Raw genomic sequence first — 22,316 nt, 5'->3', positions numbered from 1 at the left:
ACCATCATATAGTTGTGCATTCATCACCACAGTCAGTTTTTGAACATTTTCATTACTCCAAAAATAAATAAATGAATAAATAAAACAAGAATAAAAATACAAGAACACCCGAAATATCCCATACCCCCCATAATTTTTGTTCCCATTTTTCTACTCATTTGTCCATACACTGGATAAAGGGAGTGTGAGCCACAAGGTTTTCAAAATTGCACAGTCACACTGTGTAAACTACATAGTTATCTTCAAAATCTTCAAAAACTACTGGGTTGCAGTTCAACAGTTTCAGGTATTTCCTTCTAGCTATTCCAATACGCTAAAAGCTAAAATCGACATCTAGATAGCACATAACAATAATCTCTAGAATGGTCTCTCAACTATTTGAAATCTCTCAGCCACTGAACCCTTATTTTGTTTCATTTCTGTTCCCTCCTTATTTTGTTTCATTTCTGTTCCCTCTTTTGGTCAAGAAGACTCTCAATCCCACGATGCCTGGTCTAGGTTCATCCCCAGGAGTCATGTCCCACATTGCCAGGAAGATTTACACCCGTGGGAGTCAATGTCCCACATAGAGGGGAATAATTGATTTATTTTTGAGTCTACATTGGATTAGTTTTTTTTTTTTTTAAGTGGCAAATAAGTATTAAACCATTAATTGGTATGTGAATTTGTTACAAAACTGTAAAAGAAAGAGCATCAGCCTAGGAATCAGAAAAATAAGTTCATTCCCAACTCTTTCATTTAAAAATTCATTTAACCTATCAACCTTGCTTTCTTAATTTTTACAAAAGGGACAACACCTGAGCTAGGAGTTGAAGATTAAATAAGCATTTGCAAATTTTGTAAGCACCTTGAAAGTTGTAATTTAACAATTATAATACAATTGTTACTGAACTGTACAGTAGTACTACCCCACCCACCACAGTCCTTTTTAACTTTTAAGTATTTGATATTTTAGCACCTGAGAATTGAAGACATTTTTATTTCCATGATTAAAACATAAGTTCTGTTTTAATAGGCATGTTTCAATGTCTTAATATATACAAATATATGTGCTTTTTTATTTAGTTCTTATTTTCTAAAGGATAGCTATGTCTATATAAATACAGCTAATCCTTTAGAAAAGTGAGTTTAATCCAAAAGTATACCATATTTCTTTATAAAAAAAATTTAGTGCTGTATTTATAAATTCATTTAGCAATCTGCATGTCTTAAGATTTTTGGCAGCTTTTCTAGAAGAATTGAAAATTTGTTGTGAAAGTTTTAGCAACTACAAAACTCAAAACATAAGTTCCAAATTGCCTTCCCATTTCAGAAATGGAATCCCAACCTTGGGACACATGGGGAATAGACATGTATCCCAACGTTATTGCATAGCTTTGTGACTTAACTACTTTTTAGACCACTATACCTTTACATTTTCTGTTGTCCTCTTAATGATTTATGGTCCCAGGAATATTTAATTATCTTTCTGTCTTACAGTATTTTCATTGGGTCAGGAAGTATATGTGTCTAATAGAATGTGTATAATAACTTCAGAATTATTTGGCTCTAAAGTATATTCACTTGTCTTCTAAACTACTTTTTTGAAAGCTGATATTTGGGTATTTTATTAACCATCTATCATATAACTCATGTTTCTTCTAAAAGATTGTTCTTTTTTTTTAAAATTAAATTCAGTTTTATTGAAGTATATTCACATACCGTACAGTCATCCATGGTGTACAATCAACTGTTCACAGTACCATCATATAGTTATGCATCCATCACCCCAATCTATTTTTGAACATTTTCTTTACACCAGAAAAAATTAGAATAAGAATAAAAAATAAAAGTAAAAAAGGACACCCAAATCATCCCCCCCTCCCACCCTATTTTTCATTTAGTTTTTGGTCCGCATTTTTTTACTTATCTGTCCATACACTAGATAAAGGGAGTGTGATCCACAAGGTTTCCACAATCACACTGTCACCCCTTTTAAGCTACATTGCTGTACAATTGTCTTCAAGAGTCCAGGCTCCTGGGTTGGAGTTTGATAGTTTCAGGTATTTACTTCTAGCTATTCCAATACATTAAAACCTAAAATGTGTTATCTATATAGTGCATAAGAATGGCCACCACAGTGACCTCTCGACTCCATTTGGAATCTCAGCCAGTGAAACTTTATATCGTTTCATCTCACATCCCCTTTTTGGTCAAGAAGGTGTTCTCAATCCCACGATGCCAGGTCCAGATTCATCCCCGGGAGTCATATTCTGCATTGCCAGGAAGATTTACACCCCTGGGAGTCAGGTCCCATGTAGTGGGGAGAGCAGTGAGTTCACCTGCCAAGTTGGGTTAGTTAGAGAGAGAGGGCCAGATCTGAGTAACAGTTACTCAGGAGGAGACTCCTAGGCACAATTATATGCAGGTTTAGCCCTCCTGTGCAGTAACGAGCTTCATAAGGGCAAGTACCATGATAGAGGGCTTGGCATACCAAACCACCAGTCCTCAGTGTTTGTGAGAACATCATCAGCAGTCCAGGTGGAGAAGTCCCAACACTTCCACATTTCCCCCCAGCTCCTCAAGGGGGCCCTGTGTTTATATTTTTATTCTCTGCTCAAATTATAAAAGATTGTTCTTAAATGAGCATGCTTCTATTTAAAGATATCCCTATTTCTTGTGTGTGTGTTTTTTTTGAAGGTCCTTATTCCTTAAATGGATACCGAGTGAGAGTATATAGACAAGACTCTGCCACCCAGTGGTTTACTGGCATAATTACTCATCATGATCTCTTCACCCGCACCATGATCGTTACGAATGATCAGGTAAACAGTCCAACTAATATTTTTGAAACGACATTTTTGTAATTCATGTATTTCATGCCAAAAAATAATACATCAACAGGTTGATACTAAATCATTTTTATCTCTAGTTTTCTTGTAATATGTATAACCCTAATAAATTAGTTAAATTTATCTGATACAATAGAGAAGTCCCAGGGAGATAGTAATGCCAAATATATTTCAACACAGATAAAATCAGCCCCTGAAATAGAGTTATCATTCTCTTTTAATTGATTAATCTTTTTTTATCCTTTGATCAGCAAAAATTTTCTTTCTAGAAGCGTTTTTCTCTTTAGTGACACGAACATTTTGCAAATGGTTTCTTTCACATCCAGCTTCAGAGTTGATATTCCCACAGAGTTTTTTGGCAAGTGTTAAGGATACAAGCTTCATGGAAGTTTTAAGTAATATTCTGAAAGTATTGCGATTTTAAATCTTCTTGTGGTTTTTTTAAATTGGCCAAAAAAAATGAAAACATTTTCATTTTTAAAGCTTTACTTCATTTACATGAAAAAATAGATATTGAATTCCTTCTCATCTCAGTGGACTCGGGAGGGTATCTGAATAAATGAGGGCTCCTTTATAAACAATTCAAATACTCTGGTCAAAATTTTAGTCAAAATGCAAAGTAATTTTATGCTGTTCAATTACATTTAATTTTTCTTCCCAGAAAGGTGATACTTTCACCCTTGAAGAAGTAAGATTGCATTGAATTTTTAAATAGTTTCCTTTAGTCCATGTCCATTTCTTTAACCTTAGTCCTTTTTATTACTTTGTACAATTTTTGTCTTTTTCTTCTTCCTAAACTACCTTCTTAGTTTTGTTTTACTGTTCCTTTGTAAAAGTTACTTCCTATACCTTAAATGCATTTTATTACTTCTTTGACAATTCACCTTTTAAATACATTGTATTCCTTCACAGCTTGATTAATTCTTATCCTTGTTTTTCAAGGTTTACTTTTAGTAGATATATTTGCTTTTTCTTCTTGGTTAGCAGTTGAAAACAATACAGTTTTCAGAAAGTTAAAATGGTAATTTTTATAAGTCTGAAGATAGTATCTTACAAATGAGCCATCCCAAAACTGATTTCTAAACATTTCTATAAGTAAAGATGTTGTACTAATAGCATATTAGTTACCTGACCGTGTTTAAATTTTTTTTGTGTGTGTTGTGGAATAGGTACTAGAACCACAGAATGTCGACCCTTGTATGGTTCAAATGACCTTTCTAGATGATGTTGTTCACTCTTTGTTAAAAGGTGAAAATATTGGTATTACCTCACGACGCAGGTCTCGCGCCAGTCAAAATAGCAACACTGTTCACGTAAGTATGTGGTTAGTGATGGATTATTGTGAAATATTTTTCTTGGGCTACTTAGGATCAGGTAGTAAACAGTCATTGTTAATTGGTTATTTTAGGGTCATTATACACGTGCCCAAGCAAATAGTCCCAGACCAGCAATGAACTCCCAAGCTGCAGTACCAAAACAGAATATACACCAGCAGCAACAACCAAGAAATACCCGTCCAAATAAGAGAAAGGGTTCAGATAGCAGTATACCAGATGAAGAGAAGATGAAGGAGGAAAAATGTGATTATATAGCGCGAGGAGGTAGGACCACTTTTTTTTTTTTTAAGAATGGGAGCAAATAAAACAAGAATATATTTAAAATATGCTTACTTAGTATTGTGAAAAATAAGACTGTTCTTTTTTTATTTTCCTACAGAAAATACTAAAAGTAAAAACAAACACTTGATGAATAAAAGAAGGAAACCTGAGGAGGATGAAAAGAAACTAAATATGAAAAGACTACGGACTGACAATGTTTCAGACTTTTCTGAGAGCAGTGACTCAGAAAATTCAAATAAGAGAATAATAGATAATTCCTCAGAGCAGAAGCCAGAGAATGAATTGAAAAATAAAAACACTTCTAAGATAAATGGAGAAGGAGGAAAATCCCAGAATAATGAGAAGGCAGGAGAACAGACACTAGTAGATAGTCAGACTCCTTGGGATCAAATACAGGAAGATAAAAAACATGAAGAAACAGAGAAAATGAAATCAATTGACTGTCAGCTTCAAGAGAAAAAAATCATCCATTCATCAGAACAGGCCACACTTTCTGATCATAAACCTAATGATTTACTTCTTCAGGAATGCAATGTGGGAAAGATACATGCAGTGGAATTACTACCAAAGGAGAAGTATGTATCTAGGTCACCCACACCAAAATGTGTTATTGATATTACAAATGACACTAATTCAGAAAAGGTGGCTCAGGAAAACTCAAGTACCTTTGGCCTTCAGACACTTCTCAAGATGGATCCTAATGTTAGTGACTCAAAACATTCTATTGCAAATGCAAAATACTTGGAAACAACAAAACAGGATTCTGACCAGAGCTGGGTTGGTGATGTAGTTAAAGTAGATTTAATGCAATCAAGTGTTATGAACATTTCTTCAGGAAATGATCAAGTGAATACGGAAAAAGAGAAAAATCAGTATGTCTCTTACATGACTTCATTAAGTGCAGTTTCTGTCACAGAAGATAGTAAGCTGCATAAGCGAAGTCCCCCTTCAGAGACCATAAAATCTAAACTTAATACTTCAGTCGATGTTCCCAAGACAAAATCAGATCTCTCACCTGAAGTTGGTAAACCTAAAATGACCCATTCTCCTGAGTCCATAAAGTCTAAGGCCACTTATGTGAATAGCCAAGCATCTGGTGAAAGAAGACTAGCAAATAAGATAGAACATGAATTATCAAGATGCAGTTTTCATCCAGTTCCTGCTCGAGGCAGTACATTAGAAACTACAAAGAGCCCTCTTGTCATTGATAAAAATGAGCATTTTACTGTTTACAGAGATCCTGCACTTATTGGGCCAGATACAGGAGCTAATCATATTTCACAGTTCTTAAATCAGCATCCTTTTCCTCTTCATTCCTCATCCCATAGAACCTGCTTAAATCCAGGTACCCATCACCCTGGCTTAACTCCTGCACCCCACTTACTTGCTGGATCATCCAGTCAAACTCCATTACCTGCCATTAGCACTCACCCTCTGACTAGTGGTCCACATCATTCTGTTCATCATCCTCACTTACTTCCAACTGTGTTACCTGGAGTGCCTGCTGCCTCCTTACTTGGTGGCCATCCACGACTAGAGACTGCTCATGCCAGCAGCTTGAGCCACTTAGCGTTAGCACACCAGCAACAGCAACAGTTGTTACAGCACCAGTCATCTCAACTTCTTGCACAAGCCCATACTTCTGCTTCATATAATCAGCTTGGACTTTATCCAGTCATTTGGCAGTATCCAAATGGAACACATGCATACTCAGGACTTGGACTACCTTCTTCCAAGTGGGTTCACTCAGAAAATACAGTTAATGCTGATACTTCCTTAAGGAGGGTAAGTTACACTGCACTTGCAATGTATAACATATATACATATATGTTAATCAATATATGTTCAAGTGTTTTTTGAATATCTGCTCCACTAGTTTTAGATAATTTCTTATTTTTAAAATGTTAGAATTTTTCATTTATTGTTCCAATTGTAATGAAACTTAGGATGCTTGGTAACTTTGGAGCTGTGGAAGCTGAAATCGCACAGAAGCCTATTTATAGAAAACCTTTAAAGAAGCAAAACTTGTTAAATTCTTTCTGATATAATCTACTAAAAAGAATGAATAGCCTCATAGCTAACTATGGTACATATCCATAATTATTTTGCTCAGCTAAATACTTTGAAGTAAAATTTTTGGGTCAAAATTTATATAAAGTTGTATATGTTATTATTACATTATTCTTAAAAGACAAATTGTATCTATAGCTGGATATATTATATTGATGGTACATTACAAGATGTGACTCTCTAAGCCTCATGTTCTCTTAAGGAGACCCAAAGTAAGAGATATTTGTGGGTAAAGTTGGGGCTGTGATTCTTTTTACCTAACAGGGTGTCGCTAAAGGTGATGCTATAGGGCTCTTTTTCCTTCATGGTCCAAATGGTTTCTCTAACCAAATTCGTTTTCATATTAAGAAATGGTTTTTGAGGGTAGTACCAGTTCCAATATCAAAAACGGAGGAAAGGGTATCACTATTAAAGTTCTAGGAGACAACCTTATCCTTGATGAAGCCCAAGATGCCCTTCAGGTATCCCCCAGAAGCTTTTTTACCATCTTCATGTCATCATTTAAGCCAGCTTTTTCAAGTTGGGTGAGAGCCATGGTAGTTATATTGGGGTAGCAATGTGGAAGTCTGCTGGTGAGTGTCTCATTTACTTCAAGGTTGTTATTGCTTACATGTAGCTTTGGTAGTGCCAGTAGTCAATACAGGGGTGATGTCCATCATGCCAAAATTTTGATGGAAGAGTCATTAAATTCTGGGTAGCAGTTGTGACTGTGGTTATGAATACCCTGTTTGCCAAAACTGAAAGCAGTCCTGGTGAGCCAAGTGCCCAATGCACACACATTTTTGCTCTGACTTGGCACCATCATCATGTGTCGTGAATGCAACCACAGCTAGTACTACACAAAGACAGGTTAGATGATGGTGAGTGTCTCGTTTACTTCAAGGTTGTTATTGCTTACATGTAGCTTTGGTAGTGCCAATAGTCAATACAGGGGTGATGTCCATCATGCCAAAATTTTGATGGAAGAGTCATTAAATTCTGGGTAGCAGTTGTGACTGTGGTTATGAATAACCACAAGCTAAGAGCTTGCAGATAGTTTTGAACTTCTTACATAACTTTAATAAAAAATATGTGGGAAACAGATCTAAGTATCTGTTAGCAATGGCTAGAGAAAGGAGCCTTTCTTAGTACGTGTCATGTATGTAAAGATTGATACCATGTAACTGTTCAACCTTCATGTTTATGAGGACATAAAATGTTTGATTAACTGATCGTAAACTTGTCAAACTGAACAAGTGTATCAAGTTTTCATTTGTTGTATAAAATTATGGTATAAATTAGTAAATTCTCAGAACATTTTAAGCAAAAGTACAGATCTCATATCTTTCCCTAGTGTGAGCAAAAATGGAGAAACAATACAAGTTCAAAGCACCAGATTAGGGAAAATGTTTAATGGTATTTTATAAAGCAAGGTTTTATATCACTGTCATAATTGACTGCAGGTTAATATTTCTGAATCTTGTACTACTGAGGCTTTTTGAAACATTTGAATGATTCTAATGTGTGTATTTTTTTTCTGTTGGGTTATGGCTATGGTGTACATTTTTAATCTAAGTAATTTTATAGCAGCATGTCTTTTCTGTGTTATCATACTGCTTTTGCATTTTGATTTTGAAATGTAAGTCTTATTCCCTTTGCTAAAAATCAAAGGTGTTTGCATTTTCCTGTATTTGACTTCCCCAAAACTTGGACAAACTCACATAGCACATCCTAGAAGAGTATCAGTGAATCACTGTATAAATATGTAATTAGACAGTTGTATGTTTCAATATTTAGGTCACTGTCACCAAGTTTTCAATTATAATACATGTTATTAATATGTAGAAAATTAACTTTGTTATACCTCCACACCACCAAGTTTAACAGTCCTTTAAAAAACCAACAATAACGTTTATAGCTTATGGTGAAATGGAGTGCATTTGAGCTTTGAAAATGTAATTATCTGCCAATTGTAAGAGTCAGTTGTTACATTAAAAAGTCAATCATTTTTATAGCAAATTAACAAATAATTATAATTTCTATTTCTGGTGAGATATATTTTAGAATAACAAATTCTGTTTTTGCTAGTAGCAGCAAATATTCTTTTGATGTTAGAATTTTAGGAAATCCTATAAGCCTGCCTGATTCTCTGTAAATTTATGTTAAAGGCACTAATTTCAAATTTTGCTTTTAGTGAAGTAGATAATACGTTTCTGGAAATTCCTGTTTTATCACTGAATAATTTTTGACATCATATGGAAAAATCTATATGATTATGCTGGTTACTCATTTGCTTGTAATTTCTCATAAGATAAATTTAGAGTCATGTGCTTCATAAATAAACTACTGTTAAAGACATACTTTGTTATTGTATATAACTTTTTCTACTAACTGAAGTCTGATTATTTTTTTTAAATAGAATTCTCCCAGTCCTTGGTTACATCAGCCCACCCCTGTCACCTCAGCAGATGGCATCGGGTTACTTAGTCACATTCCTGTCAGACCTTCCAGTGCAGAGCCTCATCGGCCTCTTAAAATTACGGTGCATTCCAGTCCACCCTTGACAAAAACTTTAGTAGAGCATCATAAAGAGTAAGTTGACCAGTGCTTAAAATTTATAAATACCTGTCTTTCTTAATTTTTCTTAATTTACTTTCTAAGCAGGTAGTTTTAAGTTACTAAACGTCTTAAAAGTGAGCATTGAAGAATACTGTTCTTTATATTTTGATATACTTTGTAATTTACTCAGTCATATTAGAGGGCATGCAAAAAGGTGTTTTAGTTTCATAATAGAATAATATTACATAGAATGATATTACATGTAAATATTGTATTAAGCAACAAAAGGTGGTTACCCAAACTTTTGTGTATTTTGTCTACAGAGAATTGGAGAGGAAAGCTTTTATTGAGCCATTACGGTCTGTTGCATCCATATCAGTAAAAAATGACCTGGATCCAAATAGGTCACAGACTGGAAAAGATGGTCACTTACATAGGCATTTTGTGGATCCAGTATTGAATCAGTTGCAGAGGCCACCCCAAGAGACTGAAGAGAGACTAAACAAATATAAGGAGGAACACCGCCGAATCCTTCAAGAAAGTATTGATGTTGCTCCCTTTACAACTAAAATCAAGGGCACTGAGGGTGAAAGAGATAATTATTCCAGAGTAGCATCCTCATCTTCTAGCCCTAAAAGCCATGTCATCAAACAAGACAAAGATACAGAACGCTCAGTATCAGAGCTTTATAAAATGAAGCACTCGGTGCCTCAGAGTTTGCCCCAAAGTAACTATTTCACAACATTGTCTAATAGTGTGGTTAATGAACCACCAAGATCATACCCATCCAAAGAGGCTTCAAATATTTACACTGAAAAACAGAGTAATAGCCTTGCAGCAGCAGCTAATCCTCAAACTCTGACTTCATTTATATCATCTCTTTCAAAGCCTCCACCTCTGATTAAACACCAACCAGAAAGTGAAGGTTTAGTAGGCAAGATACCAGAACATGGTCCCCATCAAATTGCATCTCACTCAATAACAACCTTCAGAAATGACTGTAGGAGTCCTACTCATTTGACAGTTTCTTCTACAAATACACTCCGGAGTATGCCTGCTTTACATAGAGCACCAGTATTTCACCCACCAATTCATCACAGTTTGGAAAGAAAGGAAAACAGCTATAGTAGCCTTTCCCCTCCAACTTTAACTCCAGTGATGCCAGTAAATACTGGAGGGAAAGTTCAAGAATCACAAAAGCCTCCAACTCTAATACCTGAACCGAAAGACTCTCAGACAAATTTTAAGAGTTCCTCTGAACAGAGTTTGACAGAAATATGGAAATCTAATAATAACCACAGCAAAGAAAAAGCTGAATGGCTTCTGGAGAAGAACAGTGGAAAGTCGCACACTGCTATGGCATCTGTCATTGTACGTCCACCTTCCAGTACAAAATATGATAGCATACCAGCAGTACAGTTAACTTCAAAAGATCGAGTTAGTGAGAGATCTTCAACTGGGGCAAATCAAACAGAATGCCTCAAACCAGCAGAACCCGGGGATACTGGAAAAATCGTTCTGCCAGGTGTGAATTCAGAAAGTACTCACATAAAATCTGAAATAAACTTTCAGGCTGTCTCACAGGGCAGTGTTCCCAGTTCAGTCATGGCTGCTGTAAATATGTGTAATACCAAAACAGACGTTTTCACATCCGCTGCCACTACCACCAATATTTCCAGCTGGGGTAGTTCAGAAGTAATTTATTCTTTATCAAATACCATTTTGGCTTCTACATCCTTGGAGTGTACCTCTTCAAAAAGTGTCAGTCAGTCAGTGGCTCAAACACGAGAATGCAAGGTCAGCACCACTGCTCCAGTTACACCAGCCCATAGTAAAGCAGGAAGTGCTATTCAGCCCAGCACTGGATTCTCAGGTACGACTGATTTTATCCATTTAAAAAAGCATAAGGCAGCATTGGCTGCAGCTCAGTATAAAAGCAGTAATGTCAGTGAGATTGAGCCTTATCCTTTAAAAAATCAGACATCTTCAGCCTCCCTTCCCCTGGATAGCACTGTGGTCTGTAATACAATAAACAGAGCAAACTCTGTAGGAAATGGGCAAGCATCTCAGGTAAGTCAGCCAAACTACCATACTAAACTGAAAAAGGCCTGGCTTACTAGACATTCAGAAGAAGATAAAAATACTAATAAAATGGAAAATTCAGGGAATTCTGTATCTGAAATTATTAAGCCATGTTCAGTCAATTTAATAGCTTCTACATCTAATGATATACAAAGTAGTATAGATAATAAGATCATAGTTGATAAATATGTAAAAGATGATAAAGTCAGTAGGAGAAAAGCCAAAAGAACTTATGAATCTGGCTCTGAAAGTGGAGACTCAGATGAAAGTGAAAGCAAGTCAGAGCAAAGGACTAAACGACAGCCTAAGCCAACTTACAAAAAGAAGCAAAATGATTTGCAGAAGAGAAAAGGTGAAATGGAAGAAGATGTGAAACCCAATGGGATTCTCAGCAGGAGTGCCAAAGAAAAAAGTAAATTGAAGTTGCAGAGCAGCAGTAATAGTGGTAAGTAAATTACTTTGTTTTATCTCAGGTAAAATGGGCTATATGTTCTAACAATAATGGTGTGGTTCTCTAAAGATTAGTTAGCAAAAGACACCTTTTGTCTTTGCATGCCTCGGTGTTATATATGTGCTCATTGACTTCATTTCTGTATTTCACGAGTGCTTTGTAGGAGAAAATGGGAAGACTTATCTTCCTATTTTTAAAAGAATTATAGAAATACATCTGCTTTTCCTAGCCCTCATTGGCAAACACCCAATATGTAATTTTGTAGTAACTTAGAATTTTGACCATTTCTAAGAATTGTGCAAATGCAGTTGTAGCTGTCACATCAAAACTGAATTCTTAACATAAGCTGTTTACCTATAACAAGATATATCCAAAGCCACATTTTTAGAAGAGAATTATTTCAGAGTAGTATAGATATGCCCTTTATCTTAACCCTTTGTCATCTGGAGATAAAATTGGCATCCTGTTGAAATTACTAACTATATAGTAAACTATTAATGTTATTCATTCAAATAGTCCCTAACAATGGGTAAAAATTTAAAATGGTTGGAAAGGAGGGGCATATGGTTTTATGTGTTTATATCTACATTCAGGGAGGACTTCCATAGAAGAAAAACTTCAAAACTGAAAATATTTATATTTCCTTTTTGACTAGGGCAGGGCAAAATAAGTGGTACTTACTAGTAATATTTACTGTGAAGTATTTCTGTATATTTTTACTCTAGAAGTAGTTTTTCTCAGTTTGTGTATTTCTTTTTTAGGTATATTGTACAATACAGAAAACACTTAATACTTCCACTGTATCTATGTATTTATCCACATACAATATATGAAGTAGCTGATACTGTGGGCATTCAAGAAGTACTTTCATAAGCATTTGGATGCTTGAAGGCTCTTTTATTTTATTTTAACCTAATTAGGTTTTCCCACATGCCTGTGTAGAAACCAGAGGCAAAGTGAAAGAGAAAAACAGGAAGATGGAATTTTAAAAAGGACAGACAGTGAAAGAACGAAGGAAAACATGCTCAACTAGAGACAGAGAGGCTGTCAGACTAAAATACAAATGTAGACAGAAAACAGAAAGAGAGGGACATTGACAGTGAAGGAACAAACCATTTATATGACTTATGATTTACATACAGTGTTGTTTTTTTCTCTCTCATGTGTTCTCATATCCCTAGTGAATTCATAACAAGTTTATTGTGGCAAAAATTGCATCTCTTCTATCTCACATAACATTTCCTTTGGTGTTGGGTATTCAAACATTTGAGTTAAATTTACAGAAAACAGGAACCTTTTAGCTTTGAATACTGAGAAAACTCATGTTAATTTGTATTCATAAAATGAACTCTTAATATACATATGCTGTTTTCATTTTGAGACTGAATGTACATATTCCCAAATAAGAGTTCTAAGACAAAGGCCAGAATTAGTACTTTCCACCTGCCCCCAAATTGTTGATAGCTAGTCAAGTCTCCACTCTTTCATAACTAACGTTTAGCTTTAGAAAAACAATTTTAAGTGCCATTTGTTACCAATTCCAAAATAATACTATGACTATTAATGCCGTCTATCAATTATGGGTAGATTTAACTTGCTTTTGTTTCAGGCTATCTAGAAAAGTTAGTTTAAATTGAGAATTCATATATCAAGGAACTTATAGCCTGAGTGGATTATCTACTTTATGGATTAAATATGACCTTTTCCCTTGTAGTCTTTAGTTGGCTTGCCATCAGTCATGTTCAATCAGAAAGAATGACTTAGGCCTGCTCTTAAATGATGTAATATGATTATATACCTCAATATATATATATACGTATAATTATATATATACATGTAATAGCGTGTTTCTTTGTGCATTCTAAAGCCTGATAAAATAGATTTTACTTTATCTGCTGTTTTGGAATGTCTTCATATCTGCCGCTTTTTGTTAGTGATACATTAAAAGTTGACTGCTTCTCTGTGACTAGTTTTTACATAATTTTATGACCTGAAATTGCCCACCAAATTTAAATATAAATTCTACAATTCATGAAACCAGTGTTTGACTATAATCAGTTTAATTTCTATATTTTCAAAAAAGATATTTTTTAAAGTGATGGCATTTGAGATTAAAGTTAGCATGCATTTGTTTTATTTTCTTCCCAGTTTTCTTTTGCTAGTCCATCTGTTTGTGGAATTGCCAATAAATAGAGAATTACAATTGAAAAGGTTCTTGTGGTGTAAAGGAAGCAGAGATAGACATTCATTCAGTTAGGTGTTTTTTGTTGAGCAAGTGAAGTGTCTTAATCTCAGACTTTTAAATTGAATATTTTGCCAGTAGATTAGATATATAGATTTCGAAGTTTTATTTATTGCTCAGTGTTTCAGTAAAATTTGTAAAAGGAGGTAGCTACAGTCATGTGTGGCCTAGTCTAAAAGAAATGATACTATCAAAAGTTGTCCATATGAACTAGGCCTTCATGTCTTCTAATTCATTCATTCACTTTTTTTAAGAAAGCTTGAAGAGCCTATTTTATGTCACAGAATTAAGATTTGCCTTAAAGTGTCTGGTTCTTTGTTATGGTGTTGTTTAAATTGTTCACCATAATATGGTAATCCATACTTTTTTAAATGTTCCATTATCTGGAATTAAAAGCATATTGCTTAAGCTGTTTCCTAGTCAAGATAGATACAGATTGCATTTAGTTTATTGTAGAGTAATTAAAAAAAACTATTGGAAGCAAGTGTGCCAAATAAAAATGTTATCAGGAAGGTAACATTTCTGTTGTTTATTCTGACTTATGAAATTCTGAATTTTTAAAGTCCATACAATAAATCTGCCTTCACACAATGAAGGCGAAAAACAACCTTTAACACATACATTGTTTTAAAATTTAATAGGCAAACTTTATTTTATGTATAATTACTTGGATGATTCCACCTGCTCCATATGATGGGGAAAATGATGCAGAATGTGGTGAATAAATTTATTTTATTCCTGTAAATATTAGCATGTAAGGTGCATTTGAGGGTTTTTTTCCTTTAGACTTTCTCCAGTGCCTTTTTAAAAAAATCTTTCTTTCTACCATAAAAAGGCTGAACCAAGTTAATATTAGGGTTTTTTTTTCTTCAAGTCTTTTACTTTTATAAAAGATGCTGCTTTTCTCAATATATCGGTAGCAAACGGAGGGCATTATAATAAGGGAGAGATATTATGGAAAACATAGTTCAGCGTTTCTTAGCCCCTCTTTTCCTAAATACGTGTATTATAAAATCACCACCGCTTGTCTTAATGAGCAACACTTACCTTGCAGAATCAGATTCAGTATTTTAGGACAATGGAAGTATGTTGAAACTAGCCTGTAGTTACTGTAAGTATGTACTCTGGTCTTCAGGTTCTTCCGTGTGGGTATTGAAAGAACTTCCTCCTACGTAACAATTTCTGTATAGAAGGGCTGTATTTAGTAATAGATGTACATAGTCTTTAATATGAAGGATTATCATGTTTGCTGCTATACACATATGAATATTTAATATGTAAAGATTTCAGTCAGCTGATATACTCAGTTCTGCATTTCAGTATACTCATGATAAGAGTCTGGATTGTTTTGATTGATAGAAATAACTGTTGAGGACTTTTTAGTTATTAATGAATACCTTGAACTCTAAAATGACATCTTTGCTTCTTTTCTACATTCTCACTGTATTGTCACAATTGTAAAATTGACTTGAATTTCATCTCAAGGAGTGTATTTTTCTTCAAAACATTTTCTTGCTAATATTTTCCTAATTTTACAGCTGGCATCCCTCGTTCAGTATTAAAAGATTGGCGTAAAGTAAAGAAGCTAAAGCAAACTGGGGAGTCCTTTTTACAGGATGACTCTTGCTGTGAGATAGGGCCTAATTTACAGAAATGCCGAGAATGTAGACTAATTCGAAGTAAAAAAGGAGAAGAACCAACTCATTCACCAGTATTTTGTAGGTTTTACTACTTTAGACGGTAAGTTGAAAATAAGCAATTATGAAAAAGTATGTTTCTTGGGTATTGCAAATTATACTATCAGTTTGAGGGTCCGTTTTGGAAGTAAGCATCTTTGTTCCTCCATGTCTTTGAAACAATAAAAAGGAATATTTAGCTAAAGATAATGTTTTAGTATCAAATTTAACAATAGTTGACTATTCACATTACTACTTGTGTTCCATTTAGCCTTTCTCTTCATCGAGATTTATATTTTTCTTATTGAGAATTTGTTTTTGATTGAAGAATTTTTTTTAAAAATTACATACTTTAGCCAAAGCAGTGTAGTATTTATATCTGACCATTGGCTAGTAATCAAAGAATCTGTAAAGCAAGGTAAACAATCTAGGAGGCTCAATGTAAATCAGTGTATTACATTGGTATACCCATACTTTTGTTTTGTTAAACATAGATATTTGTAGCAGTAAAAATACAGAAGTTGTAAAATGACGAGAATGATTTGTTGGTACTGTGTCACATTTCACAGGTTTTGAAATAAAATCTAAAAAGCGCTTATTATTTCCCTAATTACTACTTTAATATTAGTTACTCAATAATACTTTAATACTAAAAACACAAGTTGATTTTTTAAAAGTTCAACTAAGGAATAGCTGGGTAACCAGCCAGTAGAGACTAGTTAATGATCAGATCTGGAATTAATCATTCCTGGGATTGAATCCCAGCTCAGTTGCCTAGTTCCTGTGTTACGTTAATGTGATAAGACTTCTAAGCCTGGCTCATCAGAGGAGTTTGTGAAGAAATGAGATCAGATATACAAAGTCTTCAGTGTAGGTACTACCCAGTACATATTAAATGTTCAGTTGATGTTGGCTGCAATTATTTTCATAACTATCATCATCTTCTTCCTAAGAATTTGAGATACTTTTCTCCATGTGTATACTGTGTTGGTGGCCTGTAGAATAGGAACAGACTAAGTTCTCTATTTTTCATTTTTTCTTTACTTCATGGTCTTTCTAGCCAACAACCTCCAAAAGACAGATAACTTCAGGGAATAGTTAGAGGAAGTGTTACGAAAGTGCGAAAGAGATGGAAAAAGAGTGAATTTGAGGAGACAATAAAATCTAGGAGATTCTTGAAGGAAAGAAATGTTGGGTAGAGATAATAGGACAAAGCTGGGAAAATATGAGAAGTAGCGTTGAAAAGAATATTGGTTTGTCCATTTAAAAAATATGAAGTATTTTTGTAATAAATTTCAGACATCCCCTGTCTGGGTTAACAAGAGTGAAAAGAGTTAAGTGCAAGATAATTGAATAATAACCACTGGCCAGTAAGAAGAGAATAGCAGTTTCTGCATTCCAGTTACCCTAAACGTACCTGAATAAAGTACCTAATGTCAATTGGGTATCCCAAGCTGAGAGGAAGTAGACATTCTAACTGGGTTTCTAATGGAACTTTGAAAAGTCTCATTCTTCCTCTGAATCACTAATAAAGTGTCTTTCAGTTCATGAAAAATGTATGTGTATTCAGCTTTTTTTCCATTTAAGGCAGTCTAGGGTATTTTCAACATTAGAGGGCCTGATTTAGTTGACATGTTAAGTAACAGCTTTTCTCTAGGCAACATTTGACTAATATGTTGATTCTTGTCACTCATCAAACACATGGAAATAGTTTCATTTGGTTAGAGTTGAGTTATTAAGTACAAACAATGGGGAAAATCTTATTTTTTGAAATTACTTAAAATCAGTGCTGCTTATCATTAACATTGGTTTAACTTGGGAGTTATTTAAATTGAACAAAATAAGTACAGCAATTGTTTTCTGTGTGTATTTTCCTGTTTTTTTAATTAGAAATTTATAACTTTTTAAAAACTGAACTTAGGTTTTCTTAATATCTCAGTGTCTAATGCTTTTATGTTTTAATGTTTCAGGCTGTCATTTAGTAAAAATGGAGTGGTTAGAATAGATGGTTTCTCTTCTCCTGACCAATATGATGATGAAGCTATGAGCTTGTGGACACATGAAAATTATGAAGATGATGAACTGGACATAGAAACTTCTAAATATATCTTGGATATAATAGGTGATAAATTCTGTCATTTAGTAACATCTGAGAAAACAGCTTTGTCCTGGATAAAAAAGGATGGTAAGGAAGTCAAGTGCTTATTTAAACCATACAACTGTACAAATTTCATTTTAAGAATTTCTCCACTAATTATGTTTAGTCTGAGGAAGAAGACCCTAACCTTTGCTAGTCTTTTTTTTTTTTTTTTTAATTAAGATTTCTTCACATAATATACAATCATCCAAAGTATATAATCCATTGATCACATTACTCCTAGTCTTGTTTTTTAGTTTTGGTAAAATAGCACTTGTTTATGTACTACAAATGTACCCATATATACCTAACATCACAAATATTTTTCTTGTTGAAGTTGAATTTTAGGGGTTACAAATTCATCAAATCACAATGACATTTCACTACTTTTGTCACTACAACATTAATTAGGTAATATGATAAAAGACATTTTGGATGCAAAATTGGGGAGTTCCCTTATTTGCCAGATAAGGACATAATCAGAATGATTTATATTCAGTCTTTAAGTTAGATAGATTTGTGTTTGAATCTTAGCTTCACTCCTGTTTAACTGTGTGACCTTTGGCAAATAACCTCTTTGATTCTCAGTTCTGTAAAAAGGGAATAACTGCCTCATAACTTTATTTAGACTGTGTGATATGAATTACATTAACTTATGTACAGCACCTAGCACAGCGCCTGACATGGGAGATGCTCTAAATGTTAGTTTTTTTCTTTCTCTTCTCTTAAGTCAGTGGTTCTCAAATTGGGTGATTTTGCTCCCCCTAGGGTACTTTTGGCAATGACTGGAGACATTTTTGGCTGTCTTAAACTTGGGGGAGAGACGAGGGAGTGCTCCTAGCATTTAATGGATAAGGGCTATGGATGTTTCTAAACATTCTGCAATACACAGGATAGCCCCCCACAGCAAAAACTTAAGCCCCAAATGTAAAAAGTGCCAAAATTGAGAAATCCTGCCTTAAATGTAAACCAATTCTATTTTTCACTTATGTTCATTTCTGAGTCTTCTGAAGAAAATTACTAACTTGAAGGAATCTGTGATCTTTAGTTAACATAGTCTTTAAAATTCTTGTGTTTGTCTTTAAATTTTTGTTTTGGCTGTATTTCAGCAAAAATTGCCTGGAAAAGAGCATGTTTGCCTTAAAATTTTTGTTTTCTCTGTATTTCAGCCAAAATTGCCTGGAAAAGAGCAGTGAGAGGAGTTCGAGAGATGTGTGATGCATGTGAAGCAACATTGTTTAACATTCACTGGGTCTGCCAAAAATGTGGATTTGTGGTCTGCCTAGATTGTTATAAAGGAAAGGAAAGGAAGAGTTCTAGAGGTCGGTTTTTAACTTTATATAAATTGAAATTTTCTGTAATGTTCATTCTACTCTTTAGAATCACTGATCTGGAAAATTAGATTTTTTTTTCTACCTTTTTAAATTATGAATATTTTATTAAGGAAGTTTTGTGAAGTTTGTTTTTTAAAAAGAGACACCACCACAGTTTATTAATGGCCAGATTTTGTAGAATAAAACCATGTCCTTTTACCTGATTAGCAGGTACACCCTCTCATTTCAGGTAGGTAATTCCTAATTTAACCCAAATTCGTATTGGACCTTGCTGCTTTTAGATTCCAATGTGTGCAGGAAGCTTAAGTCTCTTCTAGAACCTGTTAATTACACAATCATCTATATAAGTCACAAATGAATACTTCCTAGTGTGAATTACTTTTTTCTAAATATTTTTCCATAAAGTTCACATCAAAAGATATGCTGACATGGGCATTGTTCACTCCCCAGTGCTTAAAGAATTGAGACTTGAGAAGAAATCTTTATTTTTGGAAACGACTTTTGAAAGTATTGTTCCTAAATAAATAAAATGGCACAAAAATAGTGTTCTTCTTTTTAATAGAGACTGGAGATAATGCGAAGTTAAACAACAAAGTAACTAAATGTATCTTTCCACATGTTTCTACTAAAAGTTTACTACCGCAGTTTTGGAAACTGCTAACCTAATACTGGTAGCCTGAAAGATTGAATTGTGTATTGGGGGCAAAATTCTAATGAAATGATTAAGATCAGGGAAATGTAAACCAAAGCCACAATAAGATACCACTTTATACCCACTAGAATGACCGTTGTTCAAAAAATATGTACAGAAAATTTTAAGTGCTGAAGAAGATGTGGAGAAATAGGAACCCTTGTACATTGTTAATGGGAAAGTAAAATGATGCAGCCACTGTGGAAAACAGTTTGACAGATCCTCAATAAGTTAAATCTGTATCACCCCAAAGGACTGAAAGCAGGACTCAGAGACATATTTGTACACCAGTGTTCATAGCAGTGTTATTGACAATAGCCAAAAGGTGGAAGCAACCCAAATGTCCATCACAAGGTGAATGGATAAACAAATTGTGGTTTATACATAAACACAGATGACTTAGTCATAAAAATGTATGAAGTTCTGATACATGCCACTACATGGATGAACCTTGACTAGATCATGTTCTGTGAAATGAGTCAGACACAAAGGGACAGATACCATATGATTCCACTTACATGAAATTGCTAGAATATGTCAATGCATGTATAGAGAAAGTACAGTTTATGGGGCGCGGGGTTCAGGATGGGGAGTTAATGCATAATGAGTGTAGGGTTTCTTATTGAGATGAACAGAAAATTCTGGGAATGGATGGTGGTGAGGATAGCACAACACAGTGTGATTAATCCCTCTGAATAATGCTTAGGTGTGGTTGAGAAAGGCAAGTTTGTATTTTACATGTATCCACAATTAAAAAAAAAAAAGAGCAACTAAAAAGACAGTGACAGTTAAATGCAATACATGATCCCGGACTGGCTATAATAATGGAGGAGAAAAGCCTCAAAAGGACATTATCGGTACTTACATAAAAAAAAATTGGAATATATACTAAATGCTTTATATCAATATTAAGCTTCTTGAATTTGATAACTGTAACTCAGGGTGGATACATAAGTGAATATCCTTGTTCTTGGGAAGTTACATGGAAGTATTATGTGTTCACAGAGCATGATGTATATATAGCCTACTCAAATGCTTGAGAGAGAGAGAGCAAATGTGGCAAAATGTTAAAATTGGTGGATCAGGGAGAGGGGTATGTTGGAGTTTTCTGTATGGGTCCCTTCCTCCCTCCCTCCCTCCCTCCCTCCTTCTCTCCTTAAGCTTGAAATTACTTCAACATAAAAGATTTAAGAAAAAATATTTCTAATGAAATGAATTAGAATTGTCAAAGTATTGTAAGTTGAAATGATGTTTAGTGATAGACTGTACAGTGTCAAAAACAATGTTATTTCATTTAAGTTGGCCCTTTTTCACAGTAGTGTATCAGATCAATGATCAGCTTCTTTTCCCAGCTGATAGGATTACTAAACCCTCTCTTACCCTTTTATACATCCAGCACTTACACAGAGTCCCAAGTAATGGGAGGTATGTCTGACCATCTTCTGCTACTTGTTTCTATGATATGCAAAAATAATATAAATTGAATGTGAATCCGTAAAAGAAATGCATTTTAAGCAGTTACTATCTTCTAAACCATAAAAACATATTTTGATATTTTCAGTTGCAACTTGTTCATTGTTACATCTTTGTCTTGCATTTTATGTTCTTCTTTCCTAGTTCCATATTAATTTTTATTTCCTGTTGCCAAATTAAAAAATAATTTTATTATATTTTCCTATATTATATGCATATATATAGGCTACCATGAATCTTTTTATGAAGATTATGTATAATAAATCTAAATATGTTCTGCTGTTGATTTTCATAATGTGAATTTTGGAAGTATAGTTATCAGTCACTATATCATTTTTCTGAGTATATCTTGTATTGCTTGAGTTGTATTATGTTATCTATATACCTCCTTATTTTGCTGTTAAATATTGATAAGGAATTCACATAGACTAGGTCTACAATTAAGTTTTATATAGAGGTAAGCAATATAAGTGTCTATAGGATAAGCAGTTATAAAACATTCACAAGTTATTATGTAGGCTTTGGAAGGAAAATTCAGTAGCTTTTAAAAAAGAAAACTAATTTTAGACTGGATTTGAATTTTATTTAAGACTCTCCATGAAACAGTTCTAGATTTTTTTTTTTTTTGTATTAAATTTAATGAACTTGACATTTATTGTAGCTGGTATAGCTAATCATTAATAGCTGTTTGTCATTAAATTTACAGAGAAAGAATTTTTCCTGTATATAATATGCCCCTTGCTTTGCCTTAATAAGTTTTCATCCCCAGATATAGAGCCATGTTTGAAGGCAAGGATAGCAACTAAGTACTAGGTATATAGTAACAGCTTTTCACATGTCTTTGGAGCACAATGGGAAAATGAATTAGCAGTAGCCTCAAACTTGTCATTGCGATGTACTAGGATAAGGCAAAAGCCCTGTTTAGCACAAAAAATAGGGAAGAAATAAAAGGAAATTAGCTACAGATAAGCTAGAATCAGACAAAAGAAGATAGAAGTGACTAATATATTACTGATAATAAAGAGTGGTCACTGTAGAAAGGCTATTATTACATTCACTTTGTATCCCTGTTTTAGTAAAATTCACAGACCAGCAGAACTGTCTTTTCTGACTATTTGTTTTAAGAACCAAACATTTGAAGCCTAATGTTGACCTTGTATATAATTATTAAG

The 22,316-nt window shown here is 34.0% G+C and overlaps 1 protein-coding gene across 8 annotated transcripts in view; it reads left to right on the top strand.

The window, feature by feature from the left end:
* Positions 1 to 22,316, top strand: part of JMJD1C (jumonji domain containing 1C) — a 424,199-nt gene that overhangs the window by 368,714 nt on the left and 33,169 nt on the right. For all 8 annotated transcript variants that reach the window (XM_037804073.1, XM_037804075.1, XM_037804078.1 and 5 more), the window contains 9 exons: positions 2,680 to 2,804; positions 4,001 to 4,144; positions 4,240 to 4,432; positions 4,548 to 6,235; positions 8,919 to 9,091; positions 9,382 to 11,585; positions 15,372 to 15,573; positions 17,480 to 17,694; positions 18,816 to 18,968. In XM_037804073.1, the coding sequence (XP_037660001.1) occupies positions 2,680 to 2,804; positions 4,001 to 4,144; positions 4,240 to 4,432; positions 4,548 to 6,235; positions 8,919 to 9,091; positions 9,382 to 11,585; positions 15,372 to 15,573; positions 17,480 to 17,694; positions 18,816 to 18,968 (5,097 nt within the window). The remainder of the gene's footprint in view (positions 1 to 2,679; positions 2,805 to 4,000; positions 4,145 to 4,239; positions 4,433 to 4,547; positions 6,236 to 8,918; positions 9,092 to 9,381; positions 11,586 to 15,371; positions 15,574 to 17,479; positions 17,695 to 18,815; positions 18,969 to 22,316) is intronic.

Source organism: Choloepus didactylus, chromosome 15 (genome assembly GCF_015220235.1).
Source record: "Choloepus didactylus isolate mChoDid1 chromosome 15, mChoDid1.pri, whole genome shotgun sequence".
Lineage (NCBI taxonomy): Eukaryota > Metazoa > Chordata > Mammalia > Pilosa > Megalonychidae > Choloepus > Choloepus didactylus.
Note: the sequence above shows the minus strand (reverse complement) of the source record. Positions and strands in the feature narration are given on the sequence as shown.